Source organism: Eulemur rufifrons, chromosome 5 (assembly GCF_041146395.1).
Source record: "Eulemur rufifrons isolate Redbay chromosome 5, OSU_ERuf_1, whole genome shotgun sequence".
Lineage (NCBI taxonomy): Eukaryota > Metazoa > Chordata > Mammalia > Primates > Lemuridae > Eulemur > Eulemur rufifrons.
In genome coordinates this window covers 43,072,609-43,094,662 of record NC_090987.1, presented here as the reverse complement: position 1 = coordinate 43,094,662, position 22,054 = coordinate 43,072,609, and the positions used below count along the sequence as shown (strand labels likewise).

General features: G+C 44.2%; 1 protein-coding gene across 2 annotated transcripts; it reads right to left on the bottom strand.

Annotated features, from left to right (window-relative positions):
• Positions 1-13,214: 13,214 nt before the first annotated feature.
• Positions 13,215-20,484, bottom strand: ADCYAP1 (adenylate cyclase activating polypeptide 1). 2 transcript variants are annotated; one of them, XM_069468208.1, is made up of 5 exons: positions 20,289-20,484; positions 19,852-19,962; positions 17,566-17,697; positions 16,984-17,082; positions 13,215-15,881 (listed from the first exon to the last, which is right to left on the bottom strand). In XM_069468208.1, exons 2-5 carry the CDS (start codon positions 19,959-19,961, stop codon positions 15,692-15,694), a joined length of 531 nt encoding a protein of 176 aa, XP_069324309.1. In that variant the 5' UTR covers position 19,962; positions 20,289-20,484; the 3' UTR covers positions 13,215-15,691. The 2 variants fall into 2 exon arrangements, with proteins under 2 accessions (XP_069324309.1, XP_069324310.1); XM_069468209.1 differs by lacking the exon at positions 20,289-20,484 and having other exon boundaries at positions 19,852-19,982.
• Positions 20,485-22,054: the final 1,570 nt, after the last annotated feature.

Here is a 22,054-nt window from a genome sequence, read left to right as displayed (position 1 = left end):
ACAGAATGCACCTTGCCCAGAAACATCCTTGAGCTATTTTAAGAGGCAGCATTATTTTACCGACAAATGGTCAGAATTTAGCTCTCTGGCTTGCCCCCAGTCTAACCTGTATGGATCGACTGTTCTCCTCAGAGAAACAGTGATGAGTGTGTGTGTGTGTGTGTGTGTGCGTGTGCGTGTGTGCGTGTGCGCATGTGTTGGGGGGAGATAGGAAGACCTGCTCTCCCCCAGCTCTTGGCTTCATTCAGCCAGAAGCTCCCTGGTATACCTCGGGAGTACTGGGGTCTGTTGACCAGAAATACTCCTCCACAGGCTTCCCGGAGAAGCCCGAGTTTTCAGTCATCACCAGCATCACCTTGGTTTTTTAAGAGCCTTCTTAGTGAGCATGTGTGCTTTACCTGGATGGGGACACTATGTCATCTGGAAGAAGTTGCCCTTTTAAAATCTGAGTGACTGGAAATGTTAGTTTCTCTGATCAACCTACTATTATTGCCCACTTACTGTCACCTGTTTGAGGTCGGGATCCTGAAAGAATGACGAAAAGGAAGGCTCCATACAGACAGACTGGACAAAGCCTGAGTCTTGCTTGACAGGAGGTCAGACACCTCGACAGTCCAGCAGCCTGACCCAGGCACTAGCAAGCAAGTTACAGGAACCAGAAGCCAGGCAGGTGTGAGCAAAAGCGGAGCTCTGGCTGGAGTTAAAACCTGACCACTGCATGGGAATTTACAGCTCACAGAGAACTTTGTCATTTCATTAGAATCTCATAAAATCCCAGTGACTCTAGTATTGTTATTTTTATTCTCATTGATGTAAGGGATGAATGTGAGATTCAGAAAAATAGAGTGGGCCCGGCGCGGTGGCTCACGCCTGTAATCCTAGCACTCTCGGAGGCCGAGGCAAGTGGATCGCTCAAGGTCAGGAGTTCCAGACCAGCCTGAGCAGGAGCAAGACCCCATCTCTACTAAAAAAATAGAAAGAAATTATCTGGCCAACTAAAAATATATATAGAAAAAATTAGCCGGGCATGGTGGTGCATGCCTGTAGTCCCAGCTACTCGGGAGGTTGAGGCAGGAGGATCACTTGAGCCCAGGAGTTTGAGGTTGCTGTGAGCTAGGCTGACGCCATGGCACTCACTCTAGCCTGGGCAACAGAGTGAGACTCTGTCTCAAAAAAAAAATAAAAAGAAAAGAAAAGAAAAGAAAAATCGAGTGGCTCACCCAGAGCCACTCAGCTAGTAAATGGCAGAACTGGGCTGAAACCATGGTCTTCAAAATCCAGCAAGTCTTTTTACTATTAACACATTTTTCTGTCTCTGTGTGCCAGAACAAGCAGTGGCTGCGCCAAGTGATTCTGTCCCCTCCAATATACACAGATCATAGTTATACTCCTCTGCTGTGTTTCTAGTTACTATGGCCAGAACTGACCCAAGTAACCTATCAATCGTCCACCAGGCTGCTCGTGTCAAGAGAGCTGGCGTACCCTGAAACACAGAGCAAATGGTAAAGGAGAAACCGAACAGGAAGGCAAATATTAAAATAGGTAAGGAAGGTACTCCAACCCCCTGGACAAGGAGAGTATGTTACTAACACCTTCCTGTGTATCAAAGGAAGATTTGAGACCACAGAAAATAAGTTCTGGGAGAGGCCTCAAGGGTACATCCTGCCTCCAGGCAGGCCCACACCTCAAATATCCAATTCATGTGTCATCTAGTCTGTCCATTAATAGTGAAAAAGAGGCGTTCTTCAATTTCCTTAAGAAACCCATTCCCATATTCAATCATCTTTCCTATTAAAAAAGTGTTCTTCTGTGTCTAATGTAAATGTTTTCCATAAGCTTTCTTAGGTCTGCTCAAGAAGAGATCATCAGTGACATTTAAATAATATATTTAATATTTTAAAGCCTACTAAGAACCCCTTCAGGTTTTTTTTTTTTTTCCTCTCTACTAAAACAGCCACAACTCCTTGGACATCTCCTAAGGCATAAGTTCCATTTCTCACGCCTTTAATCAATTCCATTGCTCAGCTATGGTCCCTTTCCAATTTTACCACATTCACCTTAAGCTGTGAAGACCACAACACAGTACCCTGAATACAATACTCTGAGGAACAGACCAATAAAAGGCTGGTTTCCTAGCTCCTGAAAAAAGATCACTCAATAAAAGCCAGGGTCATGTTCATGCCAAAATATCACTCATATGTAACAGCCCGAGTTGCTGATTCATTCGCTCCATTTGCTGCCCACTTCCCTGGCGCATCTCTCTGGGCTATGTTGGATGCTCCTGCACATAACCCTGCACTGACCCTTCCTGAATGGCACCGCTGGAGAAAAGGAGCTTACAAGTTTAAAATACGATAAGAGCAGCCACTTATTATTGTCACAGATGACCGGAGAGTCACAGAAGTTTGGAACAAAAGGAACGTTCAATCCAGCACCACACGCATTCTACTAAGTGAAGTATCCCAAGAATGGAAAAATAAGCACCACATGTACTCACCATCAAATTGGTTTCACTGATCATCACCTAAGAGCACATTCAGCAATAACATTAATCGGGTGTCGGGCAGATGTGGGGGGGGAGGGGATGGGTGTATACATACATAATAAGTGCGATGTGCACTGTCTAAGGGATGGACACATTTGAAGCTCTGACTCGGGGGCAGGGGGTGGGGGCCAGGCAAAGGCAATATACGTAACCTAAACTTTTGTACCCCCACAATATGCTGAAGCAATAATAAAAAAATAAAATAAAAAAATAAAGTTGGCTTGTTGCAGACAAAAAAAAAAAATCCAGCACCACAACAAGAAAGAAGAAATTTCCAATATATATATACATATATATGTATATTTACATACACATATGTGCCAATGGAGCTTCCATAGGTACAAATAGCCTAAGGACATTTGTAGGTGATTTATACACTTAGGTCTGTCTATATAAAGGTAAGCATTACCCTCATTCACCAGCTCATGGGTTTGATCAGCTAAGAGACCAAGAGAAAGCCAGAAGTACCTGGAGCTTGCTAGAAAATTCATCACAGCAGAGTCAGCACTTAGCCAGTTTACTCTCTTGTTTTTGCTTTCCACATGCATATAAAACCAAGCCATGCTTCATAAAGGGAAACTGCTGCAACTTGGACTTTTCCTTTTTTCTCCCTGAAGCAAAACATGATTGTGTAAATAAGAGCCCCAGAAATGTCTAATCAAGAATGAGAAAAGTAAACCCCAGCAACTAAGATGTAGGCAAACAAGAGAACAGACTTCAGAATCATCAAAGAGCTTGCTGGTGGTGCTAGAGGCATTGCTAGTGCTCAAACTGAAGCCTTCGCTCTTAATAGGGACATGTTCAGGGCTGAACGCCCCAGGCCTCTCTGCCTGGAGGGGCTAAGGCCCTGTTGGCAAATATTTACTCAGTGTCAAACATCCCTTCTAGAGTGATATTTTTCTTTGCTATGCTACTGAAATACAGCCCTGTGGAGGACAGTGAGGTAGCACCATGTGCCACCAACCTTCCCAGAGCATCCAGTACAGGGCCTGGGCCATCTCACATATTCCTGGAAAGAGTTTATTTATCTGGAAGGTTGGTTTGATTTCCGCATTTCCAGCTAGGTAACCTAAGGTGGACATTTCAATAGAGACTAGCCTGCAAAACCAGCAAAATTATTTGACCATATTCATTTAATAATTGCATTCTAGTTCCAAAAGAAAGTCCATTATTTGTGATATTTAGACCTATTAAAACACAGTGAGGATAAGACATATCTGCTCTCCCATGTTCACTGCAGCACTGTTCACAATAGCTAAAATATGGGAACAACCTTCTGTGGATATGCCCATCGACAGGTCAACGGATAAAACAGCGTGTGGTATATACATACAACGGAATATTATTCAGCCATAAAAAGAAGGAAATCAGATGCTACAAAATGGATGAGCCTTGAAGACATTATGCTAAGCAAAATAAGCCAGTTACAAAAGGACAAATAGCATGCTTATATGAGGTATTTGAAGTAGTCAAATTCACCAAAGCAGAAAGTAGATGGTTGTTGCCAGGGGTTGGGGAAAAGGGAGAAGTGGAGAAATGTTCCAAAGGTATAAAGTTTCAGTTAGGCAAAATGAAAAAGCTCTAGAGATCTGCTGTACAACATTGTGCTTATCGTGAACAATACTGTCCCAAACACTTAAAAACTTGTTAAAAGGGTAAATCTCATGTTATGCATCTTTCACCGTAATTTTATTTAAAAAACCCAATTCTCCTCCACTGCATTCTAAAAGGCAAACTGAATTAACAATAAAATTATGTGCATGTCAGAAAAATAACATACACATATGATGAGGATAAAGTATTTAAGAACAAATAAAGACACGGTTCTGGTGTAGGCAGGTTCTGCTACAGGCCTGGGCCAGACCTGCTATGCCCAGCACCCCTTGGTCTAGAACCAGAGCCAACTCCATGAGTGTGTGAACTGTACCCCTGCTCAGATCAGGCACACACTTGGTTTAATACTCTGCCATGGCTGTCTGGAAATTCTTAATAATTTTTGGAAAATTTCATTTTCATTTTGTACTGGGCTGCGCAAACTATGTAGTTGGTCCTTCCCAGAACTGATTGTGTCTGTTCACACACTCACACAGTTCATTCCATGTGACTGGAAATTGACGGTGTCCAATCATCATTATATAATCTGTGCACAATGGAGCAAAGGTTGTAAAATTAGAAAATATGTCAGGATGTTAGACACATCTAAAGGCGGTTTTTGTAACCATGTAAAGCAATTAAGCTGGAGGTTTAAGGCTTTATATTTGGGGGTAAAAGAGACTTGGAAATACCTACTTTGGGCTTCCCTCTACCTACGGGACCTACCGCTGGGCAAGCTAATTACCATCGGCACCCTCCCAAGCACATCTTCCTGGAGGCACTGGGGAGACCTGGAAAGCCATGGCATCCAATTTCCTCCAGCCTGGTATCTCCTGATAGTCTTTGCTCAAAATGGGTCCTTTGTGCTTGCCACAGTAATGGTGACTTCTAAACTAGGTAAGTGGCCAGTGCTCATTTTCACCAAGCATCCAGCTCAGTTCTCTGAAGGATTTCTTCAGGGTCATCCAAAGGAACCAGAACAGATACTTTCAGAGACTTGAGTTGAGTATTGTTGCAACAATTGGGCAATAAATTTGCCTATAGTTTCAGGATTACCTAAATGAAAAGGGAAACTTAAGTCTGGTCTCAATGACTTTAATCTATAGAGATAATTTATTAAGAATGACTAAAAAGTATTTATTTCAAGGTGTAATCAAACAAACCCTTACTCCCTAAGTTTGTTTAATTTTTTTCCTCCTATGGTTGGATGCCCTTCCTAGTAGTAAAAGGGGCATAGACTACACTAAGATAGACTAATTGTTGATTTTAACTTTTTTTTTTAAAGAGGGCCGTTTCCTTACGACAGCTCAAACAAAGATCCTAGAATGAAAAAACAAGGTCTGCTCTCCATAACTGATGATGATAGAAGAGAGCATGCACTGGTTAATTTATGGAAAATCCAGGGGCCTTGCTTTGGTGGTTTCAATCTCCTTTTTCACCAGCCCTTTCTCCAGAATGCCCAGCAATCAGCAAATTGAACTGGTTTGCATTTTTGCTTCTTCTTCTTCCCTCTCTCTAATTGAAGCCCAATAAATAGTCTCATACTCAGATGACAGAATCTGCAAATGGGATCATCAGCTCCTTATGTGATGACAAAAGTTGTGTGAACAAGATGTGCCCCCTACCAAGTCAAAATCCCAGGATAGCTTCTATCTAATCAATGTTACAAGCATGATTTATTTTCCCAACTCACCCTAGGACCAAGCATCTGGCTTCCACATGCAAAAACGTATATGACAATAAATAAGTAAGACTGTCTTTCTCTGATGAACTTTATTTACTCTCAAAGTGGAATAGCCAGAAGAGTTCTTAGCAGGGAATCATCTAAGAACATCTGCATCCACAAGTGAGATGGAAAATTCCCAAACACTCAAGAAAGTCTCATGTTTATTGTTTGAATGCCTTCTTTTTTTCCCACTTCTCATCAGAGCTTAAATTTTGGAAACACCCACATCAATACTCAAGGACAACTATAGTTCGGGTCTTGGAGCAACTCCAAGGAATTTGGGCTTTACATTGGTGGCCTAATATTTTTTTAGAAAACAAATTCATTTAGTCAGTCTATAACTTCTGGTGGCCACCTACTAAGTTCAAGTTCTATGTTACCATTCCCACCTATCACTTGAGAGAAAAGATTTATCACCTGAGAGTGTAAGAATTATCACCTGCTTGGATCAAAAGAGAGCAAGAAAAATGTAAAGGAAAACAACCCTTCAACACTCCAATAGCCTCAGCACTCAATTGCTTTTGGTATTCAAAGGAGTAAGCTTTGACTCAATCATTCAACAGGTATTTGTTGCTGCCCAAATCCTTCTTAATATCTAACCAAAATCCTTCATGCTATACCTGAAATTATATTTTTTTAAACAGGGGAGTGGTGAATCCTTAAAAAAAAAGAAAAAAGAAAGAAAAGTATACTTTTCTATTGTCTGCATGGAGAGTAACTATTTGCCACCTTCCACAGAATTAACTTCAATTCCACAAGTAGTGATTGAGTGCCCATTACATGCCAGAAACTACAGGGCCTAAGGATGAGAAGTTGAGTAATTATGGTCCTCATCCTATTAGAGTAAGATCGTGTGTGCAACTACATACTAAACTAGTATAATAGTGTGAAGAAGCACAGCCAGGAAAACAGAGATGGTCCTTCTTTGAAAGACTGGTAGTATTTCACTAGGAAAGTAAAGATAGAAAAGCATTTTATAGACAGAGGGCCACAAATAGAAGGTGATAAATGAGAGCAGAAAGGTGGGTTGAAGAAAAATTATTAAAAACATACTAAAGACTTTGGATTCCATCCAATGGGCCACAGAAAGCCATAAAAAAATTTTCAAGCCAGCATAGGGAGGTAACATGACCAGAGAGTCTTATTTTAGATCTATCTGCAGGCAGAGCAGACAGAGTAGGAGGAAATAATTAGCGTAATTAGTAATTAGAGTAACAAAAGCGTTAAGAGGGTATTGCAAAAACAGCCAAAAAATTATGTGAATGTGGAGTTCTGCAGAAAATCTATAAGATTTAGTGATCAATGAAATGAATGGGGAAAGTGGAGGAAAGGGAAGAATACTCTAAAATACATAGATTGGGTAGTATGGTGAAGAGTGATACCAATAACAAAGAGGAAGAATAAATATGGATAATAACTTTACTTGGGGACATACAGCTGGGCCTCTGTATCCCTGGGTTCTGCATCATGGACTCAACCAACCATGGATTAAAAATATTTTTTTAAAAAATTATATCTGTACTGAACATGTACAGACTTTTTTCTTGTCATTATTCCCTAAATAATATAGTATAACAACTATTTATACAGTATCTACGTTATATTAGATATTATAAGTAATATATAGATGATTTAAAGTATACAGGAGGATATGCACAGGCTATATGCAAATACTACTTCATTTTATATCAGGGACTTGAGCATCCTTAGATTTTGGCATCCAAGGGAGGTCCCGGAACAATCCGCCATGGATATGGAGGGATAACTGTATTGAGTTTAGGTACCCACGGCATGTCCAGGTGAATATGTCAATCAGGTCCTTGAACTCTCTTACAAGGCTTGTAGGATTGCAGACCATAGTAGATGAGATTATCCAAGGTAAAAGTATGGCCCTAGGAGAAAGGGGGAAGGACAGAACTTGAGGCCATCTACATTAAAGGAGGAAAAGGAAGCAATGTAAAAGATTGAAAAAGAGGCAGAAAGATATAAGGGGAAAAAAGAGAGCTAAGTCTCTGGAACAGGTAAAAAGACAGTTTTTGGCATGAAGGAAATACTATAAAGAGATAATATAAGACTGGAATTACACACTTGACTAGTCTTAAAAAAAATTTTTTTAAAAAGATTGGAATTCCAGGCCGGGCGCGGTGGCTCACGCCTGTAATCCTAGCACTCTGGGAGGCCGAGGTGGGTGGATCGTTTGAGCTCAGGAGTTCGAGACCAGCCTGAGCAAGAGCGAGACCCCATCTCTACTAAAAATAGAAAGAAATTATATGGACAGCTAAAAATATATAGAAAAAATTAGCCAGGCATGGTGGTGCATGCCTGTAGTCCCAGCTACTCGGGAGGCTGAGGCAGGAGGATCGCTTGAGCCCAGGAGTTTGAGGTTGCTGTGAGCTAGGCTGACGCCACGGCACTCACTCTAGCCTGGGCAACAGAGTGAGACTCTGTCTCAAAAAAAAAAAAAAAAAAAAAAAAAGATTGGAATTCCAAAGATATTGGATTTGGCAAATATGGGACAATTGAATATTGTCTCATATTTGAAACCGAGGTGGGAATTTGAAGTGAAAAAAACATGTAGAACTAGAGGGAAAGAAACTGGGGAAGTTTTGTTTTGTTTTTGTTTGTTTTTGGAAAATGGAGGCAAAGTCAACAATGAAGTCAGGAGGGTGGGATGGGCTGAGCATCTGGAAGAGAGAAGCAAACAAGTAAAGGAAACGGAAACAGGAACTGGTTACAAGTGAGCGCATTATAAATCCTACAGACATAGGTAGGTAATCATAAATTTATAGTAGAGTGGGATCAAAACGGCCCAAGATTTTTCCCAATACCCCTCAGCAACAGGGGAAAAAAACACATGATTGGATTGGGTCAAGTTTGAGTAGTATTCAGGTGAGTGTGACAAAAATGGTCAGGGAGTGAAAGCATTCAGGGGCCCGGCAGGGTCATTAAACTGATCTTAGAGGGGTGAGGAAAACGTCAAAGGGAGAAAGTGGCAGGAAGCCTGGGGAAATGGACGGCAGGCATCAGAATACTGGAGTCTCCAATGTTATCACAAGTTTCATGGGTGTCAGGGAATGACAGCAGTTATGGGACAGTAATTCGTACTCAGAATTTCAAAGTTTCAGAGTAGAGCAATTCTAAGGCACTAGTCATTCAAAGAAGTATTACTGTTGGCAGCAAAAGATGGTGAGAGTTCCTCCAAGGGTATTTCTTACTATGGTTAAAACCAGTTACTAGAGTTCACATCTAGGTACTCTGCAATATTTAAATATTGAAAAGTTAAAGTAAAATCTTAGCGGAGGATGTGAAGTCTTTGGAACACTGGTGCCCTGGAACTTGTAAAACCTCCTGTTGTAAAACTTCCTCTGCTGACCACTCTTAACACTCTCTTCTGTGTTCTGAAGAAAAACTACTAAGCCGATTTGAGTTGGGTTTCCACTACTTGTAACACAGGTCATAACTGATATTACAAATAACAAACAAAAACTGGCTTAAGGAATGAAGGAGATTTATTGGCTTATTTAACTGAAAAATCCAGTGGTATTCCTGGCTTCAGGGTTGGTTTGATTCAGGGGTTCAACGATGTCGTCAGGAACATGTCTTTTCTCATCACTGCTCTGTGTCTTCGTGGTGTCAGCTCTACTGTGAAGCTGAGTTCTTATGTGGTGTGCTATATTACACAACACACCACTGTTATACATTGTGCAATGTAGCACTCCATTCAGAAGGAAAGAAAAGGACTTCTTTCTCAGAAGCTTCTGAAAAACTTACTCTCTAATCCCACTATTCTAAAATGGATCACATGCCAAACCATGAACTGTTGCCAAGGGATGCAATAATCCTACTAGTTATAACTAAAAGTGTAGTTATCATCCCCATAAAACCCATGCCCTGCGTGGGGAAGGCATGGTTAACTAAGCAAAAATCAAGGTAGTTAATAAGAGAAATGTGCACAGATACACATCATACTATTTTCTTTGTGGTTTATAGGTAATATTCCTCTCTGAATTGGGATTCTGTAATATACAGGAAAGACATAGCTAAGAAGAATATTAACTTAGACCAGATGACATCACCTACTATAATGTTAAACTGTTAAAAAATATTTCATTATGTCCTTTTTCCTGTCTTATGAACTCATGTTTCAAATTACATTTCAGTTGATGGAGGAAGTTTCTTCAGCAGCTATAGATAACTGCTCTGCTAATTATCACTTTGAGGGCAGTCCAGTTCCCAGTCTGCATCTCAAGATACGCTTTTTCCTTTATTCTAAGAAAAAGCATTACTGTCTTGAGGCATAAGGTGAATTCTCTTTAGTTTGGAAATATGATTCTTCTTTTCTTTATCAGAATAAAAAAGGATAAAAGCCCGTGTAGTTTGAGTCTATTGCAACCTTTTGCCTGTATGTGAATTTAAAGTTCATTGTATCCTATGGCAGAAACACACCTAATTAATTTGGCATTCTTTTCTATGTAGCTTTTCCTGGAGGGACATCTAGTTTGATTCATGATGATCACCTAATTAATACGTTAATTTTGCTTCCTATATGTGCTTTGCAACTGTCTTATTGGAATAAGGAGAAAATGTCATGGTGAATTCTGCAAGTCCTTTGATTATTTCAGTCACTCAAACAGATATTTCTTATGTTTCCAGAAGTGTGTTGGGCATTAAAGTGCAATATATCATCCATGCCCTCCAAGAGGTCATCCACCCGGGGAAACAAGCCATGCACTTACAAAACAGTTAAGGAACAGGGCAGAGCAGGGTGGAATTAAAGGCCAAAGTGGCAATAGAGAGAGTAAGGATCACAGGAAAACAGTGCAGGAGTGGGTGGTGGAGGAGTGAAGATGATTGTCACTCTGAGATGCTAAAGGAGATTCCTACAAAAGGAGAGCTTGAGTTGGAACTTATGGAATAGGGAAGTTGGGTAGGTAGAGAAAGAACATCTCAGGCATGGGGGATACTGTTGGGAGTTGACAGGGAGCATTCACACTTCCAAGACTGGTAAGATCCTGTCCTTCTAAAGAGGAAGAATGGTGTTGGAGAACAGAGAGGTAAGAACCTTGAACCCTGTGACAATTGACTTTACTCTAGAACATCTGATCAGATGGACATGATGCCAAGAAGGAGCTAAAACGACCTGGTTGAAGGGGAAATGACAAAGGCCGGGATGACAGCTGCAAGCTGATGTAAGAATCCAGTGGTGAGGTAATAAGCAGCAGGGGCAGCTGGCGTCTCCCTTCTTCAAATAAGGATGGCAACAAAGGAGAAGAGGGTAGACTTTGATCTTGGTTTTCAATCTTGTAATGGTGTCAACAGTAGGGTTGAGTTTGAAGTCAGAGTGGGGCATCCAAAGGAAATCATCTTGTAAACAGTTGTGGGAAGGGGTAAATACATTAAAACCCAAGTGGGATATAATGCAATTGGAAGTAGGCTTCTGGATCTCCAAATTACCCTCAGCTAGCTACACAGGTTCTCTCTATTATAGCAACAATCTACCAGTCATGTGATTGAATTGTTTTGGACTCTACTTAGAGGATCACCCTCTTTCCAGAAACTCCTTTAACAGAGAGATCCAACCAGATGTTCCAACAAAATAATGCCAACTAGTGGCCTTAGTGACCTAAAGGAAATACTGCAATTTTCAAAAAGTCTAATGTCCATCCTGGGAGAATATGGCTTATCAGTGTATTTATTACTGTGTGCAGGTAACATGACCTGTTGCTTATTTAATATGAAGAAAACATCCAGCCCCAGCACATATATGTGCCTGCTTATGTGACCAAATTCTAAATTTATGCAGTCTCAAATTTTAGTGCACATTATCTAGGGCTTTTTTGTAAAATGCAGATTCACTGGTTCTAACAGAGCCCTACAATTTACATTAGTAATTCCCCCAGATGACCCTCCTTCAGGAAAACATTCTTTGAGAAAATACTAACTCCCAGGTGTTAGTCAAGGTCTCTTGACCAGTGTGCCTGGCCCATTCCAGGTGTTCAATAAATATGTTTCATACCGAATTAATGTGTTCCCAGCCCTAACAGCAATAAGGCACCTATATGGCTTCTTGAACATGAATATATATGAAGTCTTCCTAAGAAAAGCCATCATTTGAGTTATTCCACATAAGAGAATATAGCAAATTGTTATCTACATGAACTTCTTTCACTTGAAGTCGGCCAAGTCTAGGCCTTATCTTTACTTTCTTGACAAGTCATTAGCCCCAACCAAATAAATTCCCTTTCTTCATTTTTCCATTTACCACACTAGCGACTCCATGGGGGGGGGAGGGGTGTTAAAGATGGAGAAAAACTCCTTATCTAATAAAATCCAATGTAAACAGGAACTGTACTGTACTCATTTTTTTTTTTTTTTTTCATTTACTACAAGTGGGATTTCTAGATTGTGGGCTCCCTCGTAATTCTGGGCCTTAAATACTGAGCTAAATGCTGCAGATAATTTTTGAATCCTTGCTGGTCCTTTAATACTACTGTGACATATTCATTGATTTATTATTTGAAACATTGATTTTGAGGATGAAAATCTGGCATTTTAAATTAAATGGTATATGACTTATTATAAATGACTTTCAATACATTTGTTTAACCCAGAAACAGTCAAGGACTCCAAAAAACACACAACTGGGGAATTTATGGGAATTGCACACAAAGGCCTTGCTTTAAAGTTTGTTAATATGAACTAATGAAGCACATAATCCACCAAAGACTTTTTATGTTTTGTCCTAGGCTTCAAAGTACATTTTATTTTAAAGGTTATCTGATTAACTTTCTACTTACTCCTGTTCTTGTTGCTTCTACGCAAAACATTTTAGTCAGAGATCATTGTTTGTATATCTCTAAATACCTTTTAAAACCTCCAAAACTGATTACTTAAATCATTTTATACAAAATTTTATCAAGACCAATTTAGTCTGCAGAGTTACTTATAAAAGAACAATGTTAGATAGCTATTTTAGAAGTGTAACTAATGCTCCAATATTGTCTCCCACTACTGCCTGGTAACCTTCTGAATACTGAGCAATGTGTATACACACTGGGGGATGGAAATTAATCTAAATTGTGCATCTTATAAATGTTCCAACATCCGTGCCTATTTATGAGCCTAAAATCTTCTTGGGCACCTTCATCTGAGTAGCTACTTTAAATTTTTAGTTGACTCCTGTAACCCATCAAGCAGATATTAAAGTATAATTTATGAAAATACATGGAAGCTTAGATATATATGCCAGACATGAAAAATCTTATGGTTGCTAAAGAAATATAATACTTTAAGAGATTTTTTAAGTAGTTTTTTCCTGAATGTCCTTTTTTCTCCAAACATTAGACCAAGTTGCATTGTTTACAAAAATTTATTCATACAAATTTTACACACTTTATATAACAGTTATCAAAGTCCTAGTTATAGATATCATGTGTGTAGTAATACTTGGTTAAGATGTTTTTATAATCAGTTGCACACAAAGTAAGAGCTTCAAGACTAACATCTACCTACATTATCACTATAGCATAAATTTGCTCCAGTTTAGTAAGGCTCCTGGCATTTCTAAAAAGTATACAAAAGATTAAACTGGGTGATCACTGTAGAATGCTTGCAACTAGCCACGGGAACACTAAATTAGACTTCATAAATAAAAGGTTAACTAGAGCCCTATTTCACCACTAACAGCTGACACAAATACAGAAAACTCTGCCCATTATCCAAGAAACAAATAATTAAGACTAAAATGCAAGCTGATGTGTTGCAGCATTGTAGGGCCACTAAATAGCCATCTGTGATTCGTGGCGATTTAAAAGGCGAAGAAAGGCACTAAAGCTGCAAACTGCATCCTGTGTCACATTGCCTGAGGAGACTGCAGAATTAAAGAGAGACTGATTCTGCGCTCAGGACTCAGGCATAGATCGAATGCCTCTGTTTTCACTGTTTGCAATGTGATCTCCTGGCAGCATCCATCCCGCCTGGGAATGCAAATCCAATTCCGTTTTCTTTGATTTATGACTTCATACTGATCAAATCCATAAAGGAAAAAGAAAGGTCCTGTAAACTTAACAAGCTATGTTTAATCTTTTTCTTCATGTTTTGTTTTGTTTTTTCCAAAAAACTTGTGCCTAAAATTTGGGAGACTGGCTGGCTGGTTTGTTGTTGCTTGATCTGGTTTGCTGGGTGAAGGTTCTTTTGTTTATAAAGATTACTCTATATGTTCAAGGAGTTGACAGGAAACAGACATGCTTTTTTTTTAGCCAAGAAAGGATACAAGGGTAGGTTCTCAGGGTCTGTTGGAGCTTGCTTACCTCACTCTTGACCACAGACATAAGATAGTACTCATACATATGAAGAAGAGGTTTAAATGATTTATCAGTAAAACTTGGCAACATGTGAACACTACACATTCTAATATGACAAAGGTTGGTTTTATGAAATAAATTTTACTAAGCAATAAGCCATAATGTAGAAAAATACATTTTACCTACAAACTCAATAAACAAGAAACAAAAGATTCATATTTAGTGCATAATTACTTGGTAGCTACACAGGGGTTCCTAAACTTTACAATAAGTGCATCAAACAACCAAATAAAAAAAGTGAGAAGCATTCACAAGTTTAAGAGAAGTGAATGAAAAATGGTAAACAGTACTTAAACAGGGCAGGGGGGTAGGAAGGAGGGGTTTCCAGAAAACCACAAAGGAAAGGGGTAGCTCGTACAGAGCAGGCTTCAAAGGGGAGGGTCCTGGCCATTTCACAAGATGAGAAGCATGGACAGCACTGGAGAAAAACACATTGTACTTTGCATCCATTTCCAATACCCAGCCCCAAAGTCACTCAGGCAGCAGACCAAGTGGGACTAGACTTGCCCTCAGCTTCCCAGACCCAGGGCAGCCTCAAACCAGTCCCTCTCCAGGTCCTCCTCCTACTGCCTTACGCTCTGCCTCTTCCACTATGCCTCTGTTTCCTTCACTTTGTTCCAATTGCCCTAATCTTGGGATATTAGGTTCCCTGGAGCATCAGGAAGTACAGGAAAGAGAGCTTCCTATCCAAGCCTCCCTTCTCTGTACAATTCTCAACTCTTCCCCCAGGGAAAGGCTGGCGAGAATTCTGGGGAGAAGCACAATTTGGATCGAGCTGTTTGTTTTATCAGGAGAATTTCCTTCTGGGCTGAGAGTCTGAAGAGAGACAAATACACATAAAAGTAGAATCAAAGAAATCAGAAGTATTGGAATTGCCACCCAACCAGGGGGACAGTGCCCAGTTGAGTTAGGCTGGGATTGAAGCAGCCTGCCTGGGAAAGAATGCCCTTCAGCAATTCTCCAAATCATTACCTCAAAATCTCCCCAGAGCAGGGCATCATTGTTTATGTACAGTAGCAAATGGTCAGTATTAATATCTTCAGGCCTGTCACGGATAAAAATACTATCCTTTTAATTCCAGTTTACAAAAATAGGAGTAATATTCAAAACAATGATTGTCTATTTTCTATTTATTTTATATAAAAACATAAACAGCTCAGGCGAATTTTCAATCCTTGTGCACACTTTGTATGAACTGCTCTCTATTATACTTATATATATATATACTCTTTTTATATATTTATAATATATATCAATAATTGGTCCACAAAGTATATCTGTGCATTCTCTAGTGCTTTGTAAAAAGAAAAACAATATTATTATCAAAATATTCATTTAATGGCTTTACTTCATACATAAATACATGTTTGGATAGAACACATGAGCGATGACTGTTCGGTCAGTTTGGAAAACGACTTTTCATTGTGTCAGGGTTGTATACATAGGGTAGCTGGTAACTCATCGCTACAAATACGCTATTCTGCGTCCTTTGTTTTTAACCCTTTGTTTATACCTTTTCCCTAGGACGGCCGCCAAGTATTTCTTGACAGCCATTTGTTTCCTGTAGCGACTGTAGCTGTCCGTGAAGATTCCGTCGGAGTGGCGCTTGGAGAGCGGCTCCGAGTCGTCCTCCGCGCCGCCGCTCAGGGTCCCACTGCAAGGAAAGGGAGGGCGGCAGGGCAGGAGACACAGATTCAACAGCTGCGGGGAGCAGGCGGGCCCAACCCCTCGTGGGAGCCTTCCAGAAGTGCACAGGGCGCGCACTGCCCCTCTCGCCGCCTTCCTCTGCCAGGAAGCGGCCGTAGGGAGGGCTGAGATGGAAACCCCTCGGTTCCTCCCTCCCCACCCAGGATTTCCTGGCGCTAGGTCCTTACAGAAGGTGCCCGTGGTGAGATCCGGGCGAATGGCAGGCGATTTAAGCCTAACCTTTTCCCAAACGCCTGCCTTTGAGATTTGACCATCCGTGTGTTTGCGCTAAATTGTCCTAACTGTTTCTCTCGCTCCCGACGTGCAGAGAAAATAACCAAAGAGCCCTAAATGCCACGTTGGCTGCTGCCGTGGAGTTTGCATCGATCTTGCAATTCCTAGCCAAACATCAGCACTCCTCCCCTTCCTCACGCTAAGTTGAAAAACGTGATAATAATATAAGTCGACAGGCTGCAGGCAATAGTTTTCACTGCATGAATTATTCATTGCGAAAATGTAATCTGCTTTCCCATGGGCTTTATTAAAATGTTGCCTTCTGCTGAGATATGCTTCACGCAAGCCCTATGCTCTGGGTTTGTCTGGCGTGAGCAAGAACTGTTTGTTTCCCTAAGTGTCCAAATTTGGTGATTTGCTTATTTCAATTTGAATTTTCAGTAAATGCAACCACCCCTCCTCCCGAAAAAGGCATGCTTAGAGGAAATGATAGCAAATCCTCCCGCGAAGCTTGAAGGTTTTGAATGACTAGGGGGGTTTTGTTTGGTTTCTCTTTCTTTTCATTCAAAACGGATCAAACACCCCCGTTCTCCTGCCTTCCTCCCGTCTCCCCAGATCTCGAGCTCTCTGGCCAAATGTAAGGTGCCACTTCAAAATCTCCGCCTGTGACCCGCGACCAGTACCCCCCAGACCCTGGAGCGCAGATTCACCCTGGGCCCCGAGTGCACGCACCGACTTAGAAGCCGCGCCGCCCGCCCTGCGCGCGCCCAGCACAGACACCCACCCAAGCGCGCGCGTGCCATCCCGCGCCGGTTAACTCTTTCACAAACTCTTACCCCACGCCCTTGGCCACGAGCGACTGCAGGTACTTCCTGGCGGACAGCTGGTCCAGCACTTTGCGGTAGGCCTCATTAAGGATCCCCTGGGCGACATCTCTAACGGGGAGGCAAAGGCGCAGCCAGAGTCACTGATTCTGTCCCAAGGGGTCGAGGCGCCCCTGGTTGGGCACGCGCGCCCATCGGCGTTCGGGGAGGCTGACGGGGAAGCCCCTAGACTCTCAGCGCAAACCCGGAGAATAACTCTCTCGGGATGTTCCCCTGAGTGAATGCTGGGATTGGGGGCTAGCCCTGGCCTCCGGGAAGGGCAGATGTGGAGTCTGGGCTCCTTGATTCCACTCACTGACACTCCTCGGGCCACAGACTTTTCGGTCTCCACTCGGCCCTCAGGTCCACACAGACCCGCCCGCTACTAATTTTCTGTCGCTCCCACAGGATGTGCCAGGGAGAAGAGAGGCTTGAGGACTTTTATGGGGGGGGGGAAATAAAGGCTGCTCGGTGGGCCATCACACTGCCCCTCCCACCACCTCAGTCCCGGGGCGCCAGACCCTGGGTCTGGCGCGGAGGCCGCGCGGGTCCTACCTCCTCTGCGCGGGGTAGTACAGCGCGTAGGCGTCGTGCCGCGCGGAGGCGGGGCTCCCTGCGCCTGGCGAGTCCGAGTCGTAGAAGTCTGGCCCCGGGTTTCCGTCCCCGTCGTACGCCTCGTCCTCTGGCCTGCAGGGTAGACGGGGACAGAAGGAGTGGTTAGTCCAAGTCCCTCCCCAGCTCTGCCAGGACCCAAAGAAAGGGGCTGCACTGTTTTTCCCCGTTTGTAAAGGACCCCCAGGGACAATTGTCTTTTCTTCCAGGACCAGGGTGGGGGCAGAGGTAATGAGGAGGGAGCTACACCCCACAGAAATTCCTACCCCGCCAGGCGGCTCACCCACCCCTCCTTTCGCGGATAAAAGGGACCGCCGGCTCTTCGAGCGATAGGAAACCGAGGCGTCTCTGCGGACCGCGCACCTGGCCGCTGAAAAGGACCGCCCCCTCCCCGCCTGGCGCCCGAGCCTCCCCAAAGTAGCAACCGGCGGGGACGAGAAAAGCCCTAGGAGAGACTAGGCGCGGACCTATGCGAAGATCCAAACGGGGAGGCTTGGAGCAAAAACCGAGAGGATGGCTGGGTGGGGTGTGCGGCGGCCAACTCGAGCAGCCACCCCCACCCCAGCCTCCAAACCCAGGGGAGCCCTTCCCTGCGCAGATGTAGGTCACGGAGAACCTCCAGCTTCTATTTTGGGCAGGAGAGGATCTGGCAGGAACATGAATAATAGATGTCCCTAAACTTAGCCTGTTTGGCGGCGGCTCATACTGTGTTGTGTCCACGCCCTCCGGTGCCTCTCGCCCGGGGGAAAGTGCCAGGCACCCGGGAATTTGAAAATAGCTAGGGGTGAAATAAGGGGGCTTTTAAATCCACTAAATAAATAGTTCGCTCTAGTCTGTTAGCGATAGCAGGGCACTATCTCAACCCCGGAGCGCAGGGAAAGGGTCAACAGGGGACCAAGAACTAGCGGGTGCTAGGCGACGTCGCAGTCGCCTTCGTCTACTGCCTAGATCCTTGGTACAGGACAGGTAGGGGTAGGTTACAACACAAATCCCTCTCGCTTTGGGCCCCTGGGGAGACTTGGAATGCAGCCCGGGCAAGTAGCACTCTCTAGGTGGGGTTGGAGTCGTACTTCGTTACTTCGCTCGCCTTTTCTCCATCCTTGGAGAGGCCAGGCAAGACGAGCACACCCCTCTGCACGCCGCGCACCCAGCCTTTCTTCCGTGACGCGCCTCTGCCCTGGCCCGGGTACCCTGAACCCCGGCTTTTCTGGCCACTGCCCTGCTCCGTGCCCAGATGCTGGAATCCTAATACAGAAGCCAGAGCCCATGGCTCTGGCCACATCAATGGCAAACGTTCTTGGGCGCGGCCTGTAGGAGCAGCTTGGTGAGCAGAACGCGCGCTCCTCGCTGCCCGGCGCTGCGGGTGCGGACGCTGCACGGCCAAGGACGCTTCCACTGTCCGGCACACAAGCCCGCGACTGTGGGGCTGCCGCTGGGAACCCGGGCAGTGCGGACCGATTAGAAACCAGGGGTTAAGAAAAAAGCCAAGATTCCTCCGTCCTGGGCCGGGCAAGGCTGTTCTGGTCCTGTCTGCCTGCTTGCTTTCTCTTCCTCCTTCCTTGCGACTGTTTTTCTCCCTCCCTCGTAATCTCATTCTTGTTCTTCCTTCGCTCAAGTCACTTTTCCTCAACCATCCCAGGCCAACACCCCTACCCCCACCCCAAGACAATCTGGGACTCAAAATGCAGTTGGAACACAGATCCCTGGAAAGAAAGCTCTTCGGGGGAAAGAATTCGAATGAGATGAAGAGGAAGGGCGGAGGAGAGAGAGGGAGACCCCGCCCCATAGTCCAGAACGAGCTGTAACAAAGCAAAGTCCGAGCGAGCTTCACGCTCAACCCCCGACCTGTTTCCGGAGCTGAAGTTCTCCTAACTCATCCTAAGAATAGGTAAAAGAATCCAAGCTGGGGGCCTTGCTCTGCCTATGTCCCGCGGGCCAGGTTGGGGGAGGGGCGGTGTCTCTGGCGGTCCCAAGCTCACTCTCTCTACCCGGGCCGCGGAGCTGCTCCGGCTGGGGGAGGGGCGCCGAGCCGTCGCGGAGCCTACCGGACCCTCGGGCTTAGCTCGGATCCCGGACCCGCGGTCCGGTGGAGGCTGGCGGTGGCGCACTGGGGGCGCATGGGGCGATGCTGGTAGTCCGGACCCGGGGAACTGCAGGAGGAACACCGTGAGGAGGTGTTCGTGGAAGGGAAGCCCCAGCTCCAGGTCGGCCCCGGCGGCCAGTACCTACCTGATCCCGGGAAACCGGAGTCCGGCGGCGGCAGGTGAGCTGTAGACGCTGCTGTGCATTATTATCCCATAGACCAGCAGGGCCAACCTCGCTCCGCTACACATGGTCATTCTGCGCAGGACGGGAAAGAGGACACACAGCTGTGAGAACACCCCTGGCCTTCCACCCTCCAACCCCCAAAAAACTCTCGAAGCTGGGGGAGGGACGGAGCGAAGCTCTGTCTCCCCGTGTTGAACACCACTTAGTGACAGCCGGCGCGCGCCCTGCCACTTCTCGCTTGCTATAGTTAGAAAAAAATATGTATCTATATACTCAGCGCTCAATAACTAGCCAGACCTGGTACGAAGGAAAGCTAACTTGTCCCTTGATGCTGATGCCAGTGACAGAATCAGCAGTCAAGTGAGTCGCTTGGTTTGGGAAGATTTTTTTCCCCATGCTATTCAACTCTTACCGCTGCTAGGAGAGGCTCTGCTGCCAAGTAGGACGGCGGGCAAAGGGCTCCTTCAAGTTTCTGTGCCGGAGTCACAACCTGAGAGGCATCACCGTCTGGCGTTGGTGTCTGAAAAGAAGCCGCAGGAACGAGCAGGAGCAGCAGGAGGAGCTGGAGGACTTGTTTGCTGGAGCTAGTATTCTGTTCAAAAGTTTGTAGACGCGCAGAACTAGGAGGGAGCGTGACACCGAGAGAAGGGGGCGAGGAGAGGGATGCAGAAGAAAGAAAGAGGAGGCGATGAGCTAAATGGGGAGGGGGAGCAAAGTGGCCCTAAGCCCGCCAGGAAAAGAAGCAAGTGATTAAGGGAAGGAGGGAAAGTCAGAGATGAAGGGAAGGAAGAAAAGGGAGAGGGCCGGCGATGCAGCCGGCCTCCGCGGGAGCCGCCGGTCAGGCAGCTGCGAGAGTCGGCAGCGCCTTCTCTGCTCTGAGGTCCCTCTGGCTGCGTCTGAAGCTGCGGCTTCTGCTGCTGCTGCTGCTGCTGCTGCTGCCGCCGAGGACCGGCCTTCTGCTTGTATTTATAAATGCAGTTAGCAAAAATCTATCCGAACATGGTTTTAGGAGAGCCCTCTTTGTCAACATCTGTCTGCCTATTGCCTTTAAGTACAGAATATTTTGTTGCACTGTTGCGCTCCGATTTTTATTCATGAAATGACTTCCCTTTTTTTTTTTTTCAGTCACGTAATGATCGGGTATCAGAAAAAGACGTCAGCATCCTAGTCCCTCAAGGAACATATTAACTATTCTGTGCTGTCCTCTTGGATGATAAGATCCGGAGTCATCGACTTCTCATAAACACCTTTCACTCATACAGTCCAATTTTTAAGAAGTCCAATTATTTTGATGGTTTTCAATTTCACCCATTTCTCAAGGACAGGTAAAGACTTCGTAGAATTTCAAGGATGGTAAAGTCATGTTTTTACCTATATCTTTACTATTTCTCTTTACTTTTTCATCAAGCCCCACCAATCAGAGCTCTGGTCTCTGGAATTAAGCACCATCAAGCTCTCCTATTAATAAATTTAATTTAGTTCTCCTAATTTCTTGCGTATGTTCTTTCAGATAGACCATTAAATGTGGAAGTCGTTTTGTGTTTAAAGGGAAGTCTTGGAAGATTTTCAGTAAATCTCTAATGAGTCTGGCTGCCGTGGACAGTCTGGCTATGAGTAGATTGATTAGAGGCAAAGCTGGTCCAGAGCAGAGGCCTGTGGAGCTGTCCAGGCTCTGGGTGCTGAACTGCTTGGTCACAGATGCTACAAACCTTGAAAACTGCCACTGGTTTAATATTTTACCAGAGCCTCTAAATCTGAAGATTTGGCAGTGGTGCTATTAATGTGGTGATTTATTGTCTCAATCCATCCCACCATTCAGATACACCCTCCCCCTTGCAGTATCCATGAACACTGTAAGGCTGAGAATGGTCCCATCCCTGCCTAGATTTGAGTAAAGAGCATTCTCCCATTTGTCCTGGTTTGGGGCACTCTAGGTTGCCTGTTGGGGCACCATCACACTTTCTGTGGCTCTTACTAACTTTAAAAATTGAAATTGTTAAATTGTATTTTCCACAAGAATTGAAATTTTAAGAATTTGGGGGTGAGAAATATGTTTTTCCTGCTTTATTTACACCTTGAGCTCTGTTTGCAGAAATACAGACAGGCTGGGAAAGCACAAGGATTCCCAGTACAAGTTCACTTACTGATGGTTTCTAACGGGAAT